The sequence below is a fragment of the Ambystoma mexicanum genome, chromosome 9 (genome assembly GCF_040938575.1).
Source record: "Ambystoma mexicanum isolate Mex_15411 chromosome 9, UKY_AmexF1_1, whole genome shotgun sequence".
Classification (NCBI taxonomy): Eukaryota; Metazoa; Chordata; class Amphibia; order Caudata; family Ambystomatidae; genus Ambystoma; species Ambystoma mexicanum.
In genome coordinates, this window is record NC_090931.1 from 126,528,501 (window position 1) to 126,544,907 (window position 16,407).

Consider the following 16,407-nt stretch of genomic DNA (forward strand, 5'->3'; position numbering starts at 1 on the left):
AGATTAACCCTCTACGGATTACGGCCCCTCAAGTGCTGCCGTACCTACTGTCGCTGGCCAAGGCTGGACTGCCTCAAGCCTCCATCAAGATACATCTGGCTGCAATCTCCCGATACACCAGAACCACAGGACGGGCGTCCTTGTGGTCCCATCGCCTGGTGAAGGGACTGTTCCGATCGTTCCCGCCGGTGAAGGCCCCTGCCCCGGCGTGGGAACTCAACGTGGTGCTGACCAGGCTCATGGGGCGCCATTCGAGCCCCTGCATTCGGCACCGTTGAAATTCATGTCGTGGAAGACTGCATTTCTTGTGGCCATCACCTCCGCACGGCGAGTGGGAGAGATCCAGGCCCTATCCTGCAAGCCTCCAATCTTTACTTTTCACGACATGAGGGTGGTGCTGAGGACGCACCCCTCTTTTATGCCCAAGGTGCCGTCGGACTTCCACCTCAACGAGCCCTTGGTGCTACCTGTTTTCTTCCTGTCGCCTTCGTCACCGGCCGAGAGGACTTTGGACTCGCTGGATGTGGCTAGAGCGCTGAAGTTCTACGTGGACCGCACGAAGAGTTTTCGGAAGACATCACAGCTATTTGTGAACTTTGGACCTGTGAACCAAGGCAAGGCTCTCTGGAAGGCTTCCATTTCCAGATGGCTCTCCGGCTGCATTACGCACTGTCATTGGTTGGCAAACCGACCGTTGCCTGGCCGTCCGAGAGCCCATTCGACCAGAGCTATCCCTGCTACCACGGCCTTCTTGTCTGGTGTGCCCCTGCTGGACATCTGCAGGGCTGCTACGTGGAGGTCGACGCACACCTTCACGAGATTCTACTGCGTCGACCGGGATTCCAGGGAGGAGTCCAGAGTCAGCCAAGCGGTGCTGCGCAACCTGTTCGCCTAGGGTGAACCTGGCGAGAAGGTAAGAACTGCTTAATGTTGAGTTTTGATGTAATGCTTAATGTTGAGCCTTTTTTCCACCTCCCGTTGGTTGTGCTTGTGTGTACCGCTGTGTATTCTTAAATTCATGAGCATGTGAATCCATGCCAGACCCCATGCTGGAGAAGGAACAAGTTACTTACCTGTAGCTGTGGTTCTCCAGCATGGGTCTAGCATGGATTCACATGCGAACCCTCCCTACTACCCCTCTACGGCTCTTCACTTGGTCATACTGCCACTTGCGTGCTACCAAATCTGAAGATGGCTGCCAGAGGCGGGGCTTAGGGAGAGGAGAGGGCAGTCATTGGCTGGGGGCAGTACGACCCAGAGACCAGTGATTGGTTACTACTGAGAAAGACAGATCAGAAACGAAACTGATACTAATTTTTTCTTTACCAAGGATTTTCGGCCTGAGGACGGGGAATATTCATGAGCATGTGAATCCATGCCAGACCCATGCTGGAGAACAGCAGTTGCAGGTAAATAACTTGTTCCTTATCTTCTTCGGCTTAGGCGCACTGGTTGTTTATCAATTGCCTTAGTATGTGTCCCTTTTGGCTTTGGCAATAATTGTTTGTGTTCCCTTCTCACGGTTTTACCTCTTCATGTGGTTGGCGTTCATTGTAACTCAATATATAACAGTCGCAGCCTTCAGGTTGGATCTTTAAGTTCTTATTATGCCAACTGCTTTACTTTAAATCAGCTTGTTATGTGTCACAATCATTAACTTGTTTTACATCAGTTTGCTATTCAAAAGGGGGGCTGGATTCAGTGAGTGGGCAGTCAAGGAGCACTCCGGGGTCACAATATAACAGTGAATTTACCGGGTCTGGCGTGCACGTCCATTTGCCTTGCTGCCTCCAGCTCTTCTGTTTCAGTTCTCCTCTGAGGCCTAGTAACCCCTCCTGCACGGCTTCCCGCAACTCACGTCTGCTACTTTCAGAGCTCCCCCAGATATCTGGTGCTCGCCGGCCACCGCTGACTGCTTTACAGTCAGGAAAGTTACTAAAAGGTGCACTTTCCTCTTCCGCTGAAATCTCAAGCCCATATGACCCTCGCATAACCAGCATCAATTTCTCTTGCCACATTGGCCCCAGCGTCCTGACTCTTCCGCGATATCTTCCTCTGCTGCTTCGTGGAGGGTTCCGAACTCCTCCACACTACTGCTACTACTCTCCTGCTGCTTTGGCTCCTTCACCTTCTTCCCCCTTGCTCTAATGGCCTGCACCTGAGGGGGCCTTTTATGCATCTCAGCCACTGTCAGGTGTGGGTTATTAACCTTAATGGGCTGCACTTTGCAATCTTGTCTTCGTCCCAGTACTCTGGGACTTGAAGTCCATAGCATCAAAAGTACTCCTTTCAACAGCTTCTATTTTACAATAGGCTATTACGAGATTGGGGTCTTGGAGAAAATTACTTAGGGTGTCTCCCATTCCTCCTGACTGCCCCCCCCCCATGTGATCCTCCTGGCTAACACCGCATCCAGTGTCAGGTTCAGAAAGCGCCTGCCACATGAGAAGGGTTCTAGGTCAAGTTTCCTGGGTGAATCATCTGATTCATCACACTAGACACTGAGACAGTGAACAGAGTGTACTTGGCTATTCAAACCTGGATGGCTGTAAATTTATTTGTCCTCAACAATGAGAAGAAAGTGCTTCTTATTGTCGTCTCTGGTCCTCGATTGAAGAAGTTAGATCCTCGTTATAAACATTTATCTATCTCCGGGTGGGGGATCCCGGTGGCCAGACAGGAAAAAAACCCTGGGAGTTTACCTGGATGCGGAGCTATCCATGAAACCCCATATTTCTCATCTCTGCTCCTCCTGTGGATATATCACAAAGCTGCTATATCAGATAAAACCTTGCCTGTCTGTCAAAAACAGACCCTTCCTTGCATCTGCTCTTTTTAACACAAGACTCGATTATCCATGCTCTCCAACCTTGCAAAACGGAGCAGTAAGAGCCATCCACAGATTATCTAAATGTGACCATATTACACCATCCAGACGAGTCCTGCACTGGCTCCATGAGGTGCAAGGGATCGCACAAACTATTGTCAGTGACATAAAAATGTTAAACAGGCTTGGCCCCTCAATACTTACTGAGCCGTCTAGTTACTGCCCAATACAAACGAGAACTGCGGTCCACGGATAACCACACGTTTCTGCAACCAGGATTTAAGATCGTAAAATTTGGTGCAATGTCCTTTGAAGTACAAGCCCCAAAGAATGGAATGCCCTTCCTCTATCATTGAGGGCATCCTCATCCCTGGGCATGTTCAACAAATCCATAAAAACACACCTGTTCAACCTAATGCCAGGTTGATTGGTTCTGATGTGTTTGCCTCCTTCCCCTCTTCCACCTACGTTACTCCCTACTTGTTGTCTTTGTCTGTTATATGCGCACCCTGAGGCCCAAGGGCATGTTGGCACGTCACAATAATGAATAATAATAATAATAATAATAATAATAAAATCAAGCACAGGATGACACCAAACAATTTTCTGATTTACGACGTCGACCAGAACCAGAGAACTGTCCGGCGGACAAGGTATGGCTGTTAAGCACGCAAACTGATTCCCCGATTTATATATTCCTACGAAATCGACAAGTGCATCAATCCAGTAGCATTGCACTTTCAGATACCTGCTCGCTGGCACATCCACCCTGTCTTTCATGTTGGCTTGGTCAGACCATATGGGTCAGGTACCAGACTTCTGCAAAAGCCCACCCCTATTACTGTGGACAGGGAGGAAGAGTATGTGCTACATGCCATCCTAGACATGTGTGTCCGTCGGCACAATGCTATTACTTGGTTTATTGGAATGGTTACGGTCCCGAGGATCGAACTTGGGAACCTGCCTTGAACATCCATGCAACACATCTGTTGCACGCTTTCCACATACCTCACCTGCATGCTGGCAAGGGTTCTTTGTGGAGCAGTACTGGCAAGGCTCACCATGCCCCTGATGCTCGGCGGTGGTGTCCTGTTTTGACAGAGGAGTGGCACCTGCCGTGGTGGGTAGCCCAACGGGCGTATGGAATCCAGCCTTGCTAGTTCATCTGCATCCCCTCCCAGCAGTTCCCACAAGCCTACGGGGCAGCAAGTTGCTCAGCACCCACGCTCAGGCTTACTCAAACATTGGGGGCACTGCATTTTCCAGTAGCCCATGCAATGCTAGATGTGACTCTGACGCTTGCATGTCATGTTGCATTCCCCGGAAATGCCTGCATATAAGGAACCAGCTATTTTGAGTCTGCACAACACAACCGTGTTTATTCCCACAGTGAGTGGTGTTCTTGGTCCCTTATCCTGTTCTCTGTGAAAATTGACCATGGCTCCGTTATTCTTGGACTGGCTCGGCTTGCCCTCTTGGTTTGGTGTTTGGCATGTTTTTACTTCCTTACAGACTTTCTTCCCTTTGTTTAATGACTTGCAACTTGGATCTCCCTACTTGTTATGTTGTTGTGGAACTGTTACTGTACCTGAAATTCAACTGTTTTTTTCTCTGTATCGCATACAGATTATGCTGAACTGTGCTGTTTCAACTTGGACTACTCTGTCTTCTGGACCTTGGGAATACAGATACCCGTTTCCTGTTTGTTCTCCCTTAGTTTGTGTCCTTGTGTCGTTCGGGTCAAGTCTCTGCATTTTCAGCTGTGGACTTTTTGCCCACTGGCAGCACCGTCGGGTGGGCAGTGGGCACCTCTGATCTATGGACTTGCTACAACTGATAGGAACATTAATAGGTGCAACGCCCCTTTAATGTCCAGAATCAGGTGGGTGTACTACATGGGGGAGGTGGCCGACCTTGACTGGTATTTAGGGGTCTGCTTCCAGTTGTGTGGTGTTTCCTTGCTTTTTCTTCCTTGTAGCATTTTGCTGGTTACTGACGTATTCTTGCCTTTTCACATGAGCCCTTAGCCTTGCAAATACATTTCAGTTTTGTGGGTGGTGCTCTCAGGAGAAGTCTCTCCCTAGATCGGGGACCGCTGCCCGTTGCATATTACAGAGGGGCACCAGTGCTTCCAGAGGCGTTAGGGAACATGACACACGGGCTGTCGAACCGTAACCGGCCATGTCCGTCCTGCCACAGCGGGGGTGAAAGCAATAATCCTTAGCGATCAACACACATCTTCTTGCACAGGGAGCCATGGAGAGAATCGATATGTTCAATGCAAAATCAAAATAAAGCTCTCAAAGTGGCATTCTTATAATGGGCTGAACTGCAGGGTAGTGACTTTTTCGACAAAATATCTAGGGTATTTCAGAGAAGGACATTTATGAGTGGGGCAGACAGTCATTAAAAGACATATTGTCATCTCTGGAAGCCAACAGAGACCTTTCATTGAAAGAGTAATCTACTGATTGCCTGATGGTAATCTTCATTAGACCAAGACGCCTGTCTCGGGCCCCATTGTGTTATGATTTCTGGGCACTTCGTCACCATTTGTCGAAAACAACAAAACCATAAACACCGATCATGGCAACCTTTCCCTGTGTACGTGTGTTGTATGATATGAATGGGATAGCTAGGACATGATATTTCGTCATCAAAAGCAAGGAATTTATAAGACTTTTTGAAGCACCCACCCTTAAGTCAACCCTCTGAGGATGGACTTGTGAGCTGCATGTTCCCAAACATCATTCCCGGGCTGGACCAAGAGTAGAGCTGGCCCTGCTTGAACTTGCCTTTGCCTGCCAAGAGCTGATGACTGGGACAAGTTCTTACCATTTACTAATCCAAAACCACCCTTCTTAAGGCCACAGGTTCACCCCTAAAATCGACACTAGGTGCTGAAGCATTGGCAGTATTACAGAACAGGAGGCATAGACAAAAACAATAAAACTAGAACCTAAACCAATGCTACCTGTTCAATGCAAAGGCTATGGACATTCCCAAACATGCAATGTCTGAACAGGAAAAGGATACACAGGAATCAGGGTAAGGGGAGCAAAGTGAGCCCCAAGGACTTATCTGGTGCAGCATGGTTGAAATCTATATATCTATATGGCAGCATGCAGTTTCTTTGTCCCAAAGGCCAATAGCCTTTTTTCTTGGGAAGGAGGGAGAGAAGCATGGGAAGCGACTGATAATCGATTGACAGCTGAGTGACTGATACACTCGAAGCGGGTGGAAGGTGGCCACCAAGGTCTGCAGAGAAATGGAAGGACCGCATCAGAGCCTATCAGTATTTTCCCCATCAGTGGCAGCTGGCATGAGAGTGGCTCAGGCCCATTGCTTACATTTTAAAACAAGAAGTCGCCTGTTGGACATGTGAGAAAGGCGGAGCAGCTGGGACTGACGCTACTCTACGTTCAAACCAGAAGATACTCCTAAAGGCACCTAGCTGAAAAGATGAAAGAATAAAAAACAAGCCCCAGGAGTTCATGATTGTTAAAGGGCCAGTCCCAAGTAGAATAACAAACTAGCAACCAGAATGGCAGATGCCTAAGGGCCGATTCACAAAGATTTCAACAGAAGCAAATCATAGATGCATGTCGGATCCAGATGGAGTCGGCTTACGTAAAGTTTCAAAGCTGTTTATTGTGAACAAGCAGTTAAATGCTCCCTTGGGAGCTTACCCTCTAATGACACGTGTTTCGGCAGCTGGTGCCTTTTTAAATCCTGGGCATATGGTACCTAATATGTTTGTTTATAATATTTTTATTTATTTATTTGCATTTTTAAAGCACTCACACAGCCCTGGGGCATCGAGACGCTGTTACAAAATATTTGTTGTTGTTGTCGTCTTAGTTGCATATTTGTTACGCGCTTAAATACCCAGAGGTTTCTAAGCGCGGACCCGGGGATCGAACCTGTGTTGCTTGGTGTCGTCTTGCTTCCAAAGCGAGCACGTTGCCACTGAGCTATCCTCTGGGATGTTAATTCAACATGTGAGTTATGATACGCAGACATCAATTCAAAAATAATAATAATAAGACAGAGAGAGCGGAGTGGTGTAGGGGAGGAGTAATAGGGGTTTAAAATGAAAGAAAAAATAAAATGGAAAAGAAAATATGTAAGAGACAATTTAAGAACACCACATGTTTGATTAGTTTTTGCTATATCATGTATACGCTAACGTTTAGGATATGCATGTGCATCTTTTCACAATGGTCTATCTTATTGTGCTATCTATGCCTTTATTACATAGTCTTAGGCATTACAGTATCTATCCATAAACTTCTACACAGTAAACATTGTACTTGGCCAGTATCAGAAAACGTTCAATAAATGTCGGTATCCATCTTGGACCATTTTTACCCATTCGGTTAGCGTGAGCAACACAGCACTAACGATGTACCAGTTGAAATTGGCCATTTAAGCCTTATGTTACTCCAAACAACTTAATGTACTATCTTGTCTGTCATATATATATATAATTTGACTGTAATTACATACTGTAATGCCTTAGACTATATCTAACACGATAAAATAGACCATTGTGTAAGGATGCACAGGGATATCCTAAACGTCAGCGTGCACATGATATAGCAAAAACAAATACAAAATTTGGTGTTTTTAAATTTTGTCTCATACATATTATTTTCTTTTCCATTTTATTTCATCTTTCCTTTTAACCCCCTAACACTCCTCCCCTACACCACTCCGCTCTCTCGGTCTTATTATTTTTGAACTGATGTCTGCATCTCATAACTCACAGGTTGAATTAACATATCAAGTACCATGAACTAATATGCCTATGATTTCAAAAAGGAACCAGCTGCCGAAACACGTGTCATTAGAGGGCAGCTTTTAAGGGAGCATTTAACTGCGTGTTCACAATAAACAGCTTTGAAACTTTATGTATATTGTGACGCAATTCATTGATGAGGATCCGACTCTACTGTACTAATCGGAGGTGGGGTACATTGACGTCCGTTTTCCTCACATATGCGACACTGTCCATCAGGACTTACATGGAAACTGGTCGCCGGGGCGTAACACGTTGGCAGCTGCAACCCCCACTCTAACTCATTACCTATATAAGCAGGGCAAAAAAATACTTTAAAGTTGTAGTATTTTACTCCACATTTATTAAAGTTTGAACTAAAATTAATGTTTGGGGGGGGGGGTTAAAAAATTCCCATTCCTGATAAGGGTATTTGTTTAGGTAAATAAAACATTTTAATGCAAAGACACGGATATCTTTTTCATAATCCATACTTCTCTTAACCCAATTATTCATGCAAATGATAAGATGCATTGTACTTTAAAGTTCCTCTTCTGAACAGGCAGTAACAATAGTTTGGCTCCTTGCTGTTTGAGGTATTTCCCTGCTTTTGCATTGTAAAAGTGACTACTTTCAGAATTATTTGCATGGCTGCATTTCACAAATGCAGGTGGCAGAGTGAAGGAATACGTATGCTCCCATCAGTCCCGAGGTTCATGTGTATAACAAAATGAAATAGAAAAGTCTAAATCCTTGCATAAAACTATGTATACAGTCAACAGATGTGAAATTATTCAGTTAGAATGAAAAACTCCATGGAAGCCATATGGTATTTGAACAGGCACTTCCGCTCTTCCAATCTCAGCAAAGGTCTTGGCATCCAGCACAAGAAGGAATGTGTTTTTATTCTACAAAAGAAAAAAAAACATCTTCAACAAATATTCAGCTGTCACAAAAACAAAATATAAAACAATTTGTCTGAAATCCCTGTAAAGGGATTCTTTAAGAAAAATTGTCTTAATGGAAATTCTTCAAATTCATGTTTTTAACATGAAATCTGCATGGCTAGCACAAGAAAACATAAGACATGTACATACGAAGGAGATGTCATCCAAAGTGTATTAAATTACGCAAAAGCGAACACTGGATGACTGAATGTCTTTGAAAAACTGAAGTTGCATCTTTTGGTCTTGAAACACATTATACAATTATTCAAACCAGGTGCTTATCTAACTACCAGAGGCACACAAAGAGATAGCATATAATTTTGTACATGGGTGATTGTCAATTATGTAGAAATTAATTGTCACATCTGATCGACAACGAGAGCGAAGCTCGCGTTTTCTACGAAGTAACTCTGAACCCAGAAGCGGAAAATGTTCCAGTCGGGTCTGGCACTAGCAAGGGCCCAATGAGTGTTTGCTCCTGTGCAGTGGCGCAAGTCAGGTGTGCGGGTGTGTGGCTTTCAGATTTCACTGAGGGGACATCATTGCAGAGAGTTATGACTGAGAGTCGTTCATAGTCACTGAATGGGTTCAGTGGGACCCGTGTACAAGATTATGCACGAGGGTGGCTAAGATGCTAATTAAAAGTAACATGTAACCATGCTTAATAATTTCTTTTCGATAATTTATTTTAGGCAAACACAACTACCAATAGGTAAGGGGAAACGTGAACAATGGGGTAACGGCGACTTAAGTTTGTGTGTCTTCTGTCACAAAGTCTAACCAACCAGGATGGTTTTATAATGTTGTTGTGGAAATATTTTGTTATGAACCTTATCATGCAACGAAGTCCCCAAAGCATCCATGGGACCGATTCACAAAGAAGTTTCCAATAGTAACTCTGGTCTTATATACTCCTCCTGAGAAGAGAGAGTAAGTCAGGTAAATCAGAGTTCTACTAGTAACCTCTTTATGAATCAAATAGTCTCTCTCCAGGCATAACAGACATACTCCTTGTATGTTCCTTGTGAATCTGCCCTCTCACTCTCCACATCAGTCTTATCGTGAGCAGTGCTATTACATTGATCTGCAGTACATCCCTCCACCATGCGGTGAAAGATGCTGTTGCTGAACACGACATTTGTATTGGCTCAACAAACCTAGTTCAAAAAAGGGCAGCATTCTCCCGCATATTTCTCAGGGGATGGAGTGTGTTTTCATTTGTCTCTCCTGCTATTAAGTGCGGGGGAGAAGAGGACATCAGAGAGACAGTGAGGGAATTAGGGAGTGCTAAATCAGTGATCGTTATGAAACACTCATTCACTGAAAGAGCCTGGAGTGCACTGACTCTTAGTATATGTATTGGCTAGTCGCAAGGTTCCTTGATGCATAAGAAATTTGAGGGATGCTTTATGAATTGGGCACAAAAGATGGGCCCATGAACCTGTACAGAAATGTGCTTTGGTCTCAGACTGAAGCAGGATGTACCATAGGTAGATCTCATGCGCTTTCCCTTTTCTTGAAATCTTTAACAACTAGAACTTTCCACCGGGACACCTTATATTGTGTGGTGGCATATACTGCCAGAGCAGCTAAAATAACCTTAAGGGTCTAACAAATAAAGGCGATAGGTAACAATGTCTGTCAGAAAGCAATAGGGTTGACTTGTTTACTTTAGTACCAGATAACAAACCTCTTCCATTTATTAAAATATCAGCTTACAGTGTTTGGTTTTCTGGCCTCTCAAATTATATCCATACAATGTTAACGCAGATGTAAGTGACCAAACTCCATGATTTCAGGAGCCAGACTGCCATGTTCCTACTTTGCGGATTTGGATATTTTATCTGCTGACACTATTGTGCTAACAGATTGCGAAATGGTTGTTTTAGCACCACATGGAGGACATGCAGATACTACACCTGGCACACCCAAGTGGAAACATCAATACGAGTCATTTCTGAAGAAGGGACGTTGTGGGGGAAAGTAAACACACATTTCCCAGACCAATTCACTACACAGTCCCTCGTTGTAGGTATCTGGAAATCAAGGTTGGCCATTGTGAGTTTATATAAATCACAAATAAGTCAATGTCTGGATAACTCCATTTTTCAGAGGTTTGTTTGAGAGTATTTGTGTGTAGTTCCTGCATTTGTCTCTGAAACACTAGCTAGCTGAAACGGTCTACTGGGAAGTTGCAAAATCCCAGAACATGTTGTGCCTGTATGTACAGGTCTTCAATTATGCACCAATGCCAAATCTGCTGCACAATTTCTAACAATGTTATTGAGTGTGTCATGCTTTGGTTGTAGATGTAAAACCTAGATTTTGTGTTGACAGTTTGTATTTGGATGGTTCTCTAGAGAAGCAGGTTGGCAACTGCAAAGCGCTTCCTTCACCGCCAACAATTTCAGTGCATTTATTTGAAGGGTGGCACACAGAGCGGGTTCAACGTCCCTGTACCGTAAGTGAATGTCGGTGAGATACCCAACACTGATGCGTTTGTTGTTATGATCAATTGCACGGGTTGATTCCCAAAAGGGCGGCTTCTAGCATGTTTTCAGCAATCCATCACTTTAGGGGCAAAACGACAGGCAGAGATATGACCACTAGATTATCCCAGTCACCTGTAGCTTGTGATCATTGAGTTGAATGACACTCTAGGAGAGGGCATTAGTGAAGATACTCAAATGGAATGTGATAAATGCTGGACACCATCATTGCAAGGTGTTCCATTAATTTTTTATGCTGCTATGGACTTGTGTACCTGATAAAATGAAATCATGCACTGTCTTGTTGCCATTGACTTTGCTGTTCTTAGTTGTGCCCCAGGAACCTTTCGATGTAACTGGGAATTAAGCTCCACTTCTGCTTATTGACGAAAAATGTGATTGTTCTTAGCTTGTTGAGATGACACTGCGAGGCGCTGATCCCTGTTGTGAGCCAATAGTACAGGGAGTGGTATGCCTGCACAGGTGTATGGCAACCACTGCTTGTATTAGTGTGATCCTACAAGAAAGACACTTGAATTGACAATTAAGTGTGTTCTTCTTGAATGGGACAAGGGTGATGACCGGGGCACATTTGAAAATAGGCTTCTTTAATGTTTATTGTTGCTATGTAGTCACCCTTTTTGTCTGTGAAATGACCTTCTGAAGGGTAGCCATACAGAACCTTTGAGGTTTGACAAACTTGTTTGCTGGTTTCAGGCTTAACGGTGGTCTCAAGGCTACATCTTTCTTTGGACTATAAAATACACAGAGTAAATATCTGTTTCTTTTCCCTGAGATGGCACCTCCTCGATGGACATGTGGTTCGCTAAGTAATGGGCCATTTCTGGGTAGGATATTGTATGACATTGACAGCAACTCTATTACATTCCTCCTCTTTCCAGTGTCCAAAACTCACTTGTCTATGGTGATCCACAGCCTTGTTTGGGTGAATGATGTTATCTTGCCCCCATTGGGGGACATGGGATGGAACCAGTACTGTGATGTTAGAGAAAAACATTTAGGGGGAATTCCTCTACCGCGACGCAGAGGTCAAAATGGAGTTTGGTAGCTGGCCAACAGGAAACCATGTGAGCTCCATTTTCAACTTTGTTAGGTATCTTGGCAGAACTACTAAGGTCTTACATACCCCTGTGGCTGTTGGCCTTAAAAAGCCTGTATGTTTTCTTGGCCTTATCCATGCCATCGTCCATTGCTTTGTAAAACAGAAGGGAATATTCTAGAGGCTTTTCAATTAAATGAGTGTGGGTTGCTACTCTGGGTGCATCCCTGTAAAATGTTGCAGGTGGGGTGGGGGGCTTCAGGACTGATGCCTCTGCTGCATGAAGACCTGCTGACTCTGCTGCATCACAGGCATTTTTGATGGCCTCCTTTGCAGCTAATTGTCCGCGCAGGGCGGACTGGAATGCATCAGTGCGTAGACCGGACCGGAATGTGGGGAGCAGGCTGGGGTGCATAGAGTGGATAGGAGTGCATGGAATGGACTGGAGCGCATAGAATTGTGTGACGTATATATTATGGTTTGGAATTCAGAGAACATTCGAAAGACCATATAACCCATCATATCACACCACCACGCTTACTCTCTCCTTTACACCACCACTCAGCTAGAACACAGAGATACTATGACACCATTCGGTATAACTGTTCTCATACCAACATCCGCTGCACACTCCACATCATTCTAAGTAAACACTGCTGGTTACACCCCCCCTAGCCAGGCATTCTCCTCAGGCCTAACGCAGCTACATCTGGTCTGGATAAATCCTGCCAGAACTAACACATACTCCAGATGTCTCAACCGCCACACCTACTGCTAAGAAGCAGCTATTACACGAATACCGCACCAGCTGCACACATACCCGGTGCTCACACGCACCTTTTGACCCTCTCTACTCTCTCTACTGATCTGAACTTCGGTTCCCAAGGGCGTTCAACCTACCAGAGCCTTCACACCATACCAATGGTATATAAGGCGATATATAAAAGCAAAATAACATAACATAACATCATGGCGATGTTTTTCACCATGCCTCGCAAGGTAGATGGCAATTCTTTATTGAAAGCCTCCAAGTCATCCCATTGGGTGTGAAAGTATCAAGAAAAAAGGACCACTGCATTTACCATCCACAGACTATATGGTGCAGAGGTAGCCATTTTGCACCCCTGGGTATAGAGTTTCTTGATTTTGTTTTGGACAAGGAATGTTCCAAAGTAGAAATGGGTGAACAACATCTCTTTCTGGTATAACCAGTGTGTCAGAGAGAGGCTGTCCTCTGATATAGGCAGGTTCATAGAGTGTACAAAGTTTTTCCATTTGCACATTTCCAGTCCTATCGGAAGCTGGTGCTTGCAGTGTTTTATTGACATTGTCGCATAGCATAATGTAGTGTGCAAAGGGATGCTGCTTTTCTAGCGTACCTACAATAAAACCCATTTCCTCCTCAGTGTCTTGTGTTCTAATGGGAAATGTTATAGGCGCCTTCTTGTGAACGCACACTGGTCTTCTGTGTGGGAATTTGCAGTTGGTAGCTTAATATTGTCTGGGAAATATTTTAGGTAACCTTGTGCTTGGGTCTTCTGGGTCCTCTTTCCTGTGCACCTCTTCTCCTTCAGCGTACTCCTCATCTTAGATGTCATTTGCGTGAACAAAGCCATTATGAGGGGTCTTAAGTGGTGTCTACTGGAAGCTGGTGCTTTGTAGCCTGCCCAGTCTTTCCTGAAGGTAGGCACCTATTTTGGAACCAATGCCCCTTATAATGCTACTTTTACTGGAGTGAAATGAGGGTCCCTATTATCTTCCTTCTCCTGCACATTTCTTCCCTATCTTGATCCTCTTCTGTCGAGAATATTTCTTCTAAACCTTAGTCTGTGCTTTTGTTTGGCTTAGCTCCGAGGTAATCATGGTTGAAGCATCCCTGATGAGCAACTTGGAAGTAGAGCTATAGTTTTGTTTGGGTTAGTGGCCTTGTTTCTTTTATAGACAAGGAAAACAAAGGTCTTCGACCCCAATTGTTTAGTGAAAGCCCCTTTACTTGTAGTGTCCCCTTAATAGTGTCCACCTTGAGCTTGTACCAAGCTCTCGAAGAGAGCGACTAAGGAGAAATCCAGGGTCTCTGATAAGAAGAAAGGTCTGAAACCAAAACCTGTTCACAAAACAAGGACATCCGCGAGAGGACAGGCTCAGGTCACACCTGTGACCCCTTCCCCAGCTGGTGCGGACTGAGCGGACCAACCAAATTTAGAGGATATAGCTACTGGTGACAGAGAGCTGGAAGAAATCCTCCCCTGCATTGGAGGTATGGATCCTGGAGACCATCCTGAGCTGCAGACTTGACTTGTAGAAGGTGGACCCTCTAGGACAGACTTCAGCAGAGGACAAAGAGAGTGTCCCTCTCTAGAAGGTCTGCGACAACAGACAGCTTCTGAGCTGGAAGGGCAAGAGCCAGGGAAACATAGGCTCTACTGGCAGGATGTACTCCGCTACAATGAACTTACTGAGTCTGCACCAGGGGACTACCAGAGACTGGTAGTACTTCAGGAGGTGAGGCCAAAGTTCCTTCAGTTGGCATATGAGATCCCTCTGGCTGGCCAATAGAGTTTCAAGAGGACCAAGAGAGGCTACCTCTGCTCTTCTACTCGCCCAAGATGGATGCAGATGTAGATAGGTTTTGTAGGAGCTGCCACACTTGCCAAACTTCTGGCAAGAGTAGGTCTTGGAATGTGGCACCTTTAGTGCCCCTCCCTGTGGTAGGAGTCCCTTTTGAGAGGGTGGGGATTGACATTGCTGGTCCCCTAGACCCCCCAACTTTCTCAGGCAAACGGTTTATATTGGTGGTGGTAGATCATGCTACCAGATATCCTTAGGCTATACCTATGAGAACTGTTACTGCTGAGGCAGTGGCTAAGGTCCTCCTTGGTATTTTTACCAGGGTGGGGTTTCCTAAGGAAGTCATCTCTGACAGGGGATCAAACTTTATGTCGCACTAAATGCAGAACTGTGGAGTGACTTAAGAGTTCTCAACAGCCTACCATCCCCGAACCATTGAGCTGGTGAAGAGGTTTAATTGGACAATGAAGAGCAGGATAGGTGCCTTAGAAGAAACCCTTAGAAGAAAGTGGGACATTCTACTGGCATGCCTTCTCTTTGCTTATAGAGAAGTCCCGCAAGCTGCATTGAGGTTAGCCCCTTTGAGCTTCTCTATGGTCATCCAGTCAGAGGACATTTGGCCCTGATTAGGGAAGGCTTAGAGAGTGCCCCTTCCCTACAGCCAACGAGAGTCACTATGTGCTAAGCCTCAGGAGGAGGATGGCACTTATTATGACCGAAGCATCAGAAAACCTGAAAGCTGGTCATGTTATGGTCAGGCATTGGCACGAACAGAAGGCCAACATTTTGGAGTTTACTGCAGAGCAGTTAGTATTTATTATGGTACCTACAAGGCAGAAGGCCTCACAGGACAAATGGATGGGACTCTTCAAGGTTGTAGGCAAACTTGGAGGTCAATTATTTACTGGACTTGGGCAACCCCAAGGAGGCCCCTAGGGTCTTTCACACTAACCGTCTGAAGGCATATGTTTCAAGACCAGAACTAGGAGCTTTGCTTTTAGCTTCTAACCAAGAGGCGGAGGCGATTGAACCTCTACCTGATCTCCCCAGGGGACAACCCTCAGACGGGACAATTGAAGGAGTTAAACTCTTCAGATTTGACTCTGCATCAACAGGAAGAGTGCAAAGTTCTGTTAAGCCAGTTTGTCTCTCTGTTTTCTCTGAGACCAGGCTTGACCCCTTGGGGCCAGCATTACATTCTCACTGGCGACAGTCTCTCTGTAAAAACCAGGGGATACAGGATGTCAGATCTCATATAAAGGAGGAGGTCAATAAGATGCTGACCTCAGGGTTATTGAGCCATCTACCAGTCCATGGGCTAGTCCAGTAGTACTAGTGCCAAAGGCAGGAACCAAAGAGTTGAGATTCTGCATGGACTATAGAGCTCTGAATGCAGTCACCTAGACTGATGCCCCTCCTTTACCAAAGTCAGATGAATTAGTGGACAAACTTGGATCTGCCAAATTCCTCAGTACATTTGGCTTGTCCTCAGGCAGCACTGACAGACCATGCCAAGGAGTAAACTGCATTCCCCACCCCAGGAGGCTTACACACGTTTAGGATTATGCCTTTTGGACTAAAGAATGCACCTGCTACATTCCAAAGGATGGTGAATCACGTACTGAATGGGCTAGAGGACTTTTGCATGGCATACTTGGATGACATTGCACTTTTCAATCCCACTTGGGAAGAACATCTTCACCACCTAGGGTATGTCTTGCAGGCTCTGGAACAGG

At 45.2% G+C, this 16,407-nt stretch overlaps 1 protein-coding gene across 1 annotated transcript in view; it reads right to left on the bottom strand.

Moving 5' to 3' along the window:
- Positions 1-7,948: 7,948 nt before the first annotated feature.
- The window catches only part of LOC138487726 (carotenoid-cleaving dioxygenase, mitochondrial-like), a 192,495-nt gene continuing 184,036 nt past the window's right edge, over positions 7,949-16,407 (bottom strand). The window contains exon 12 of the mRNA XM_069614273.1: positions 7,949-8,515. Within this exon, the coding sequence (XP_069470374.1) occupies positions 8,402-8,515 (114 nt within the window). The 3' untranslated portion in view covers positions 7,949-8,401. The remainder of the gene's footprint in view (positions 8,516-16,407) is intronic.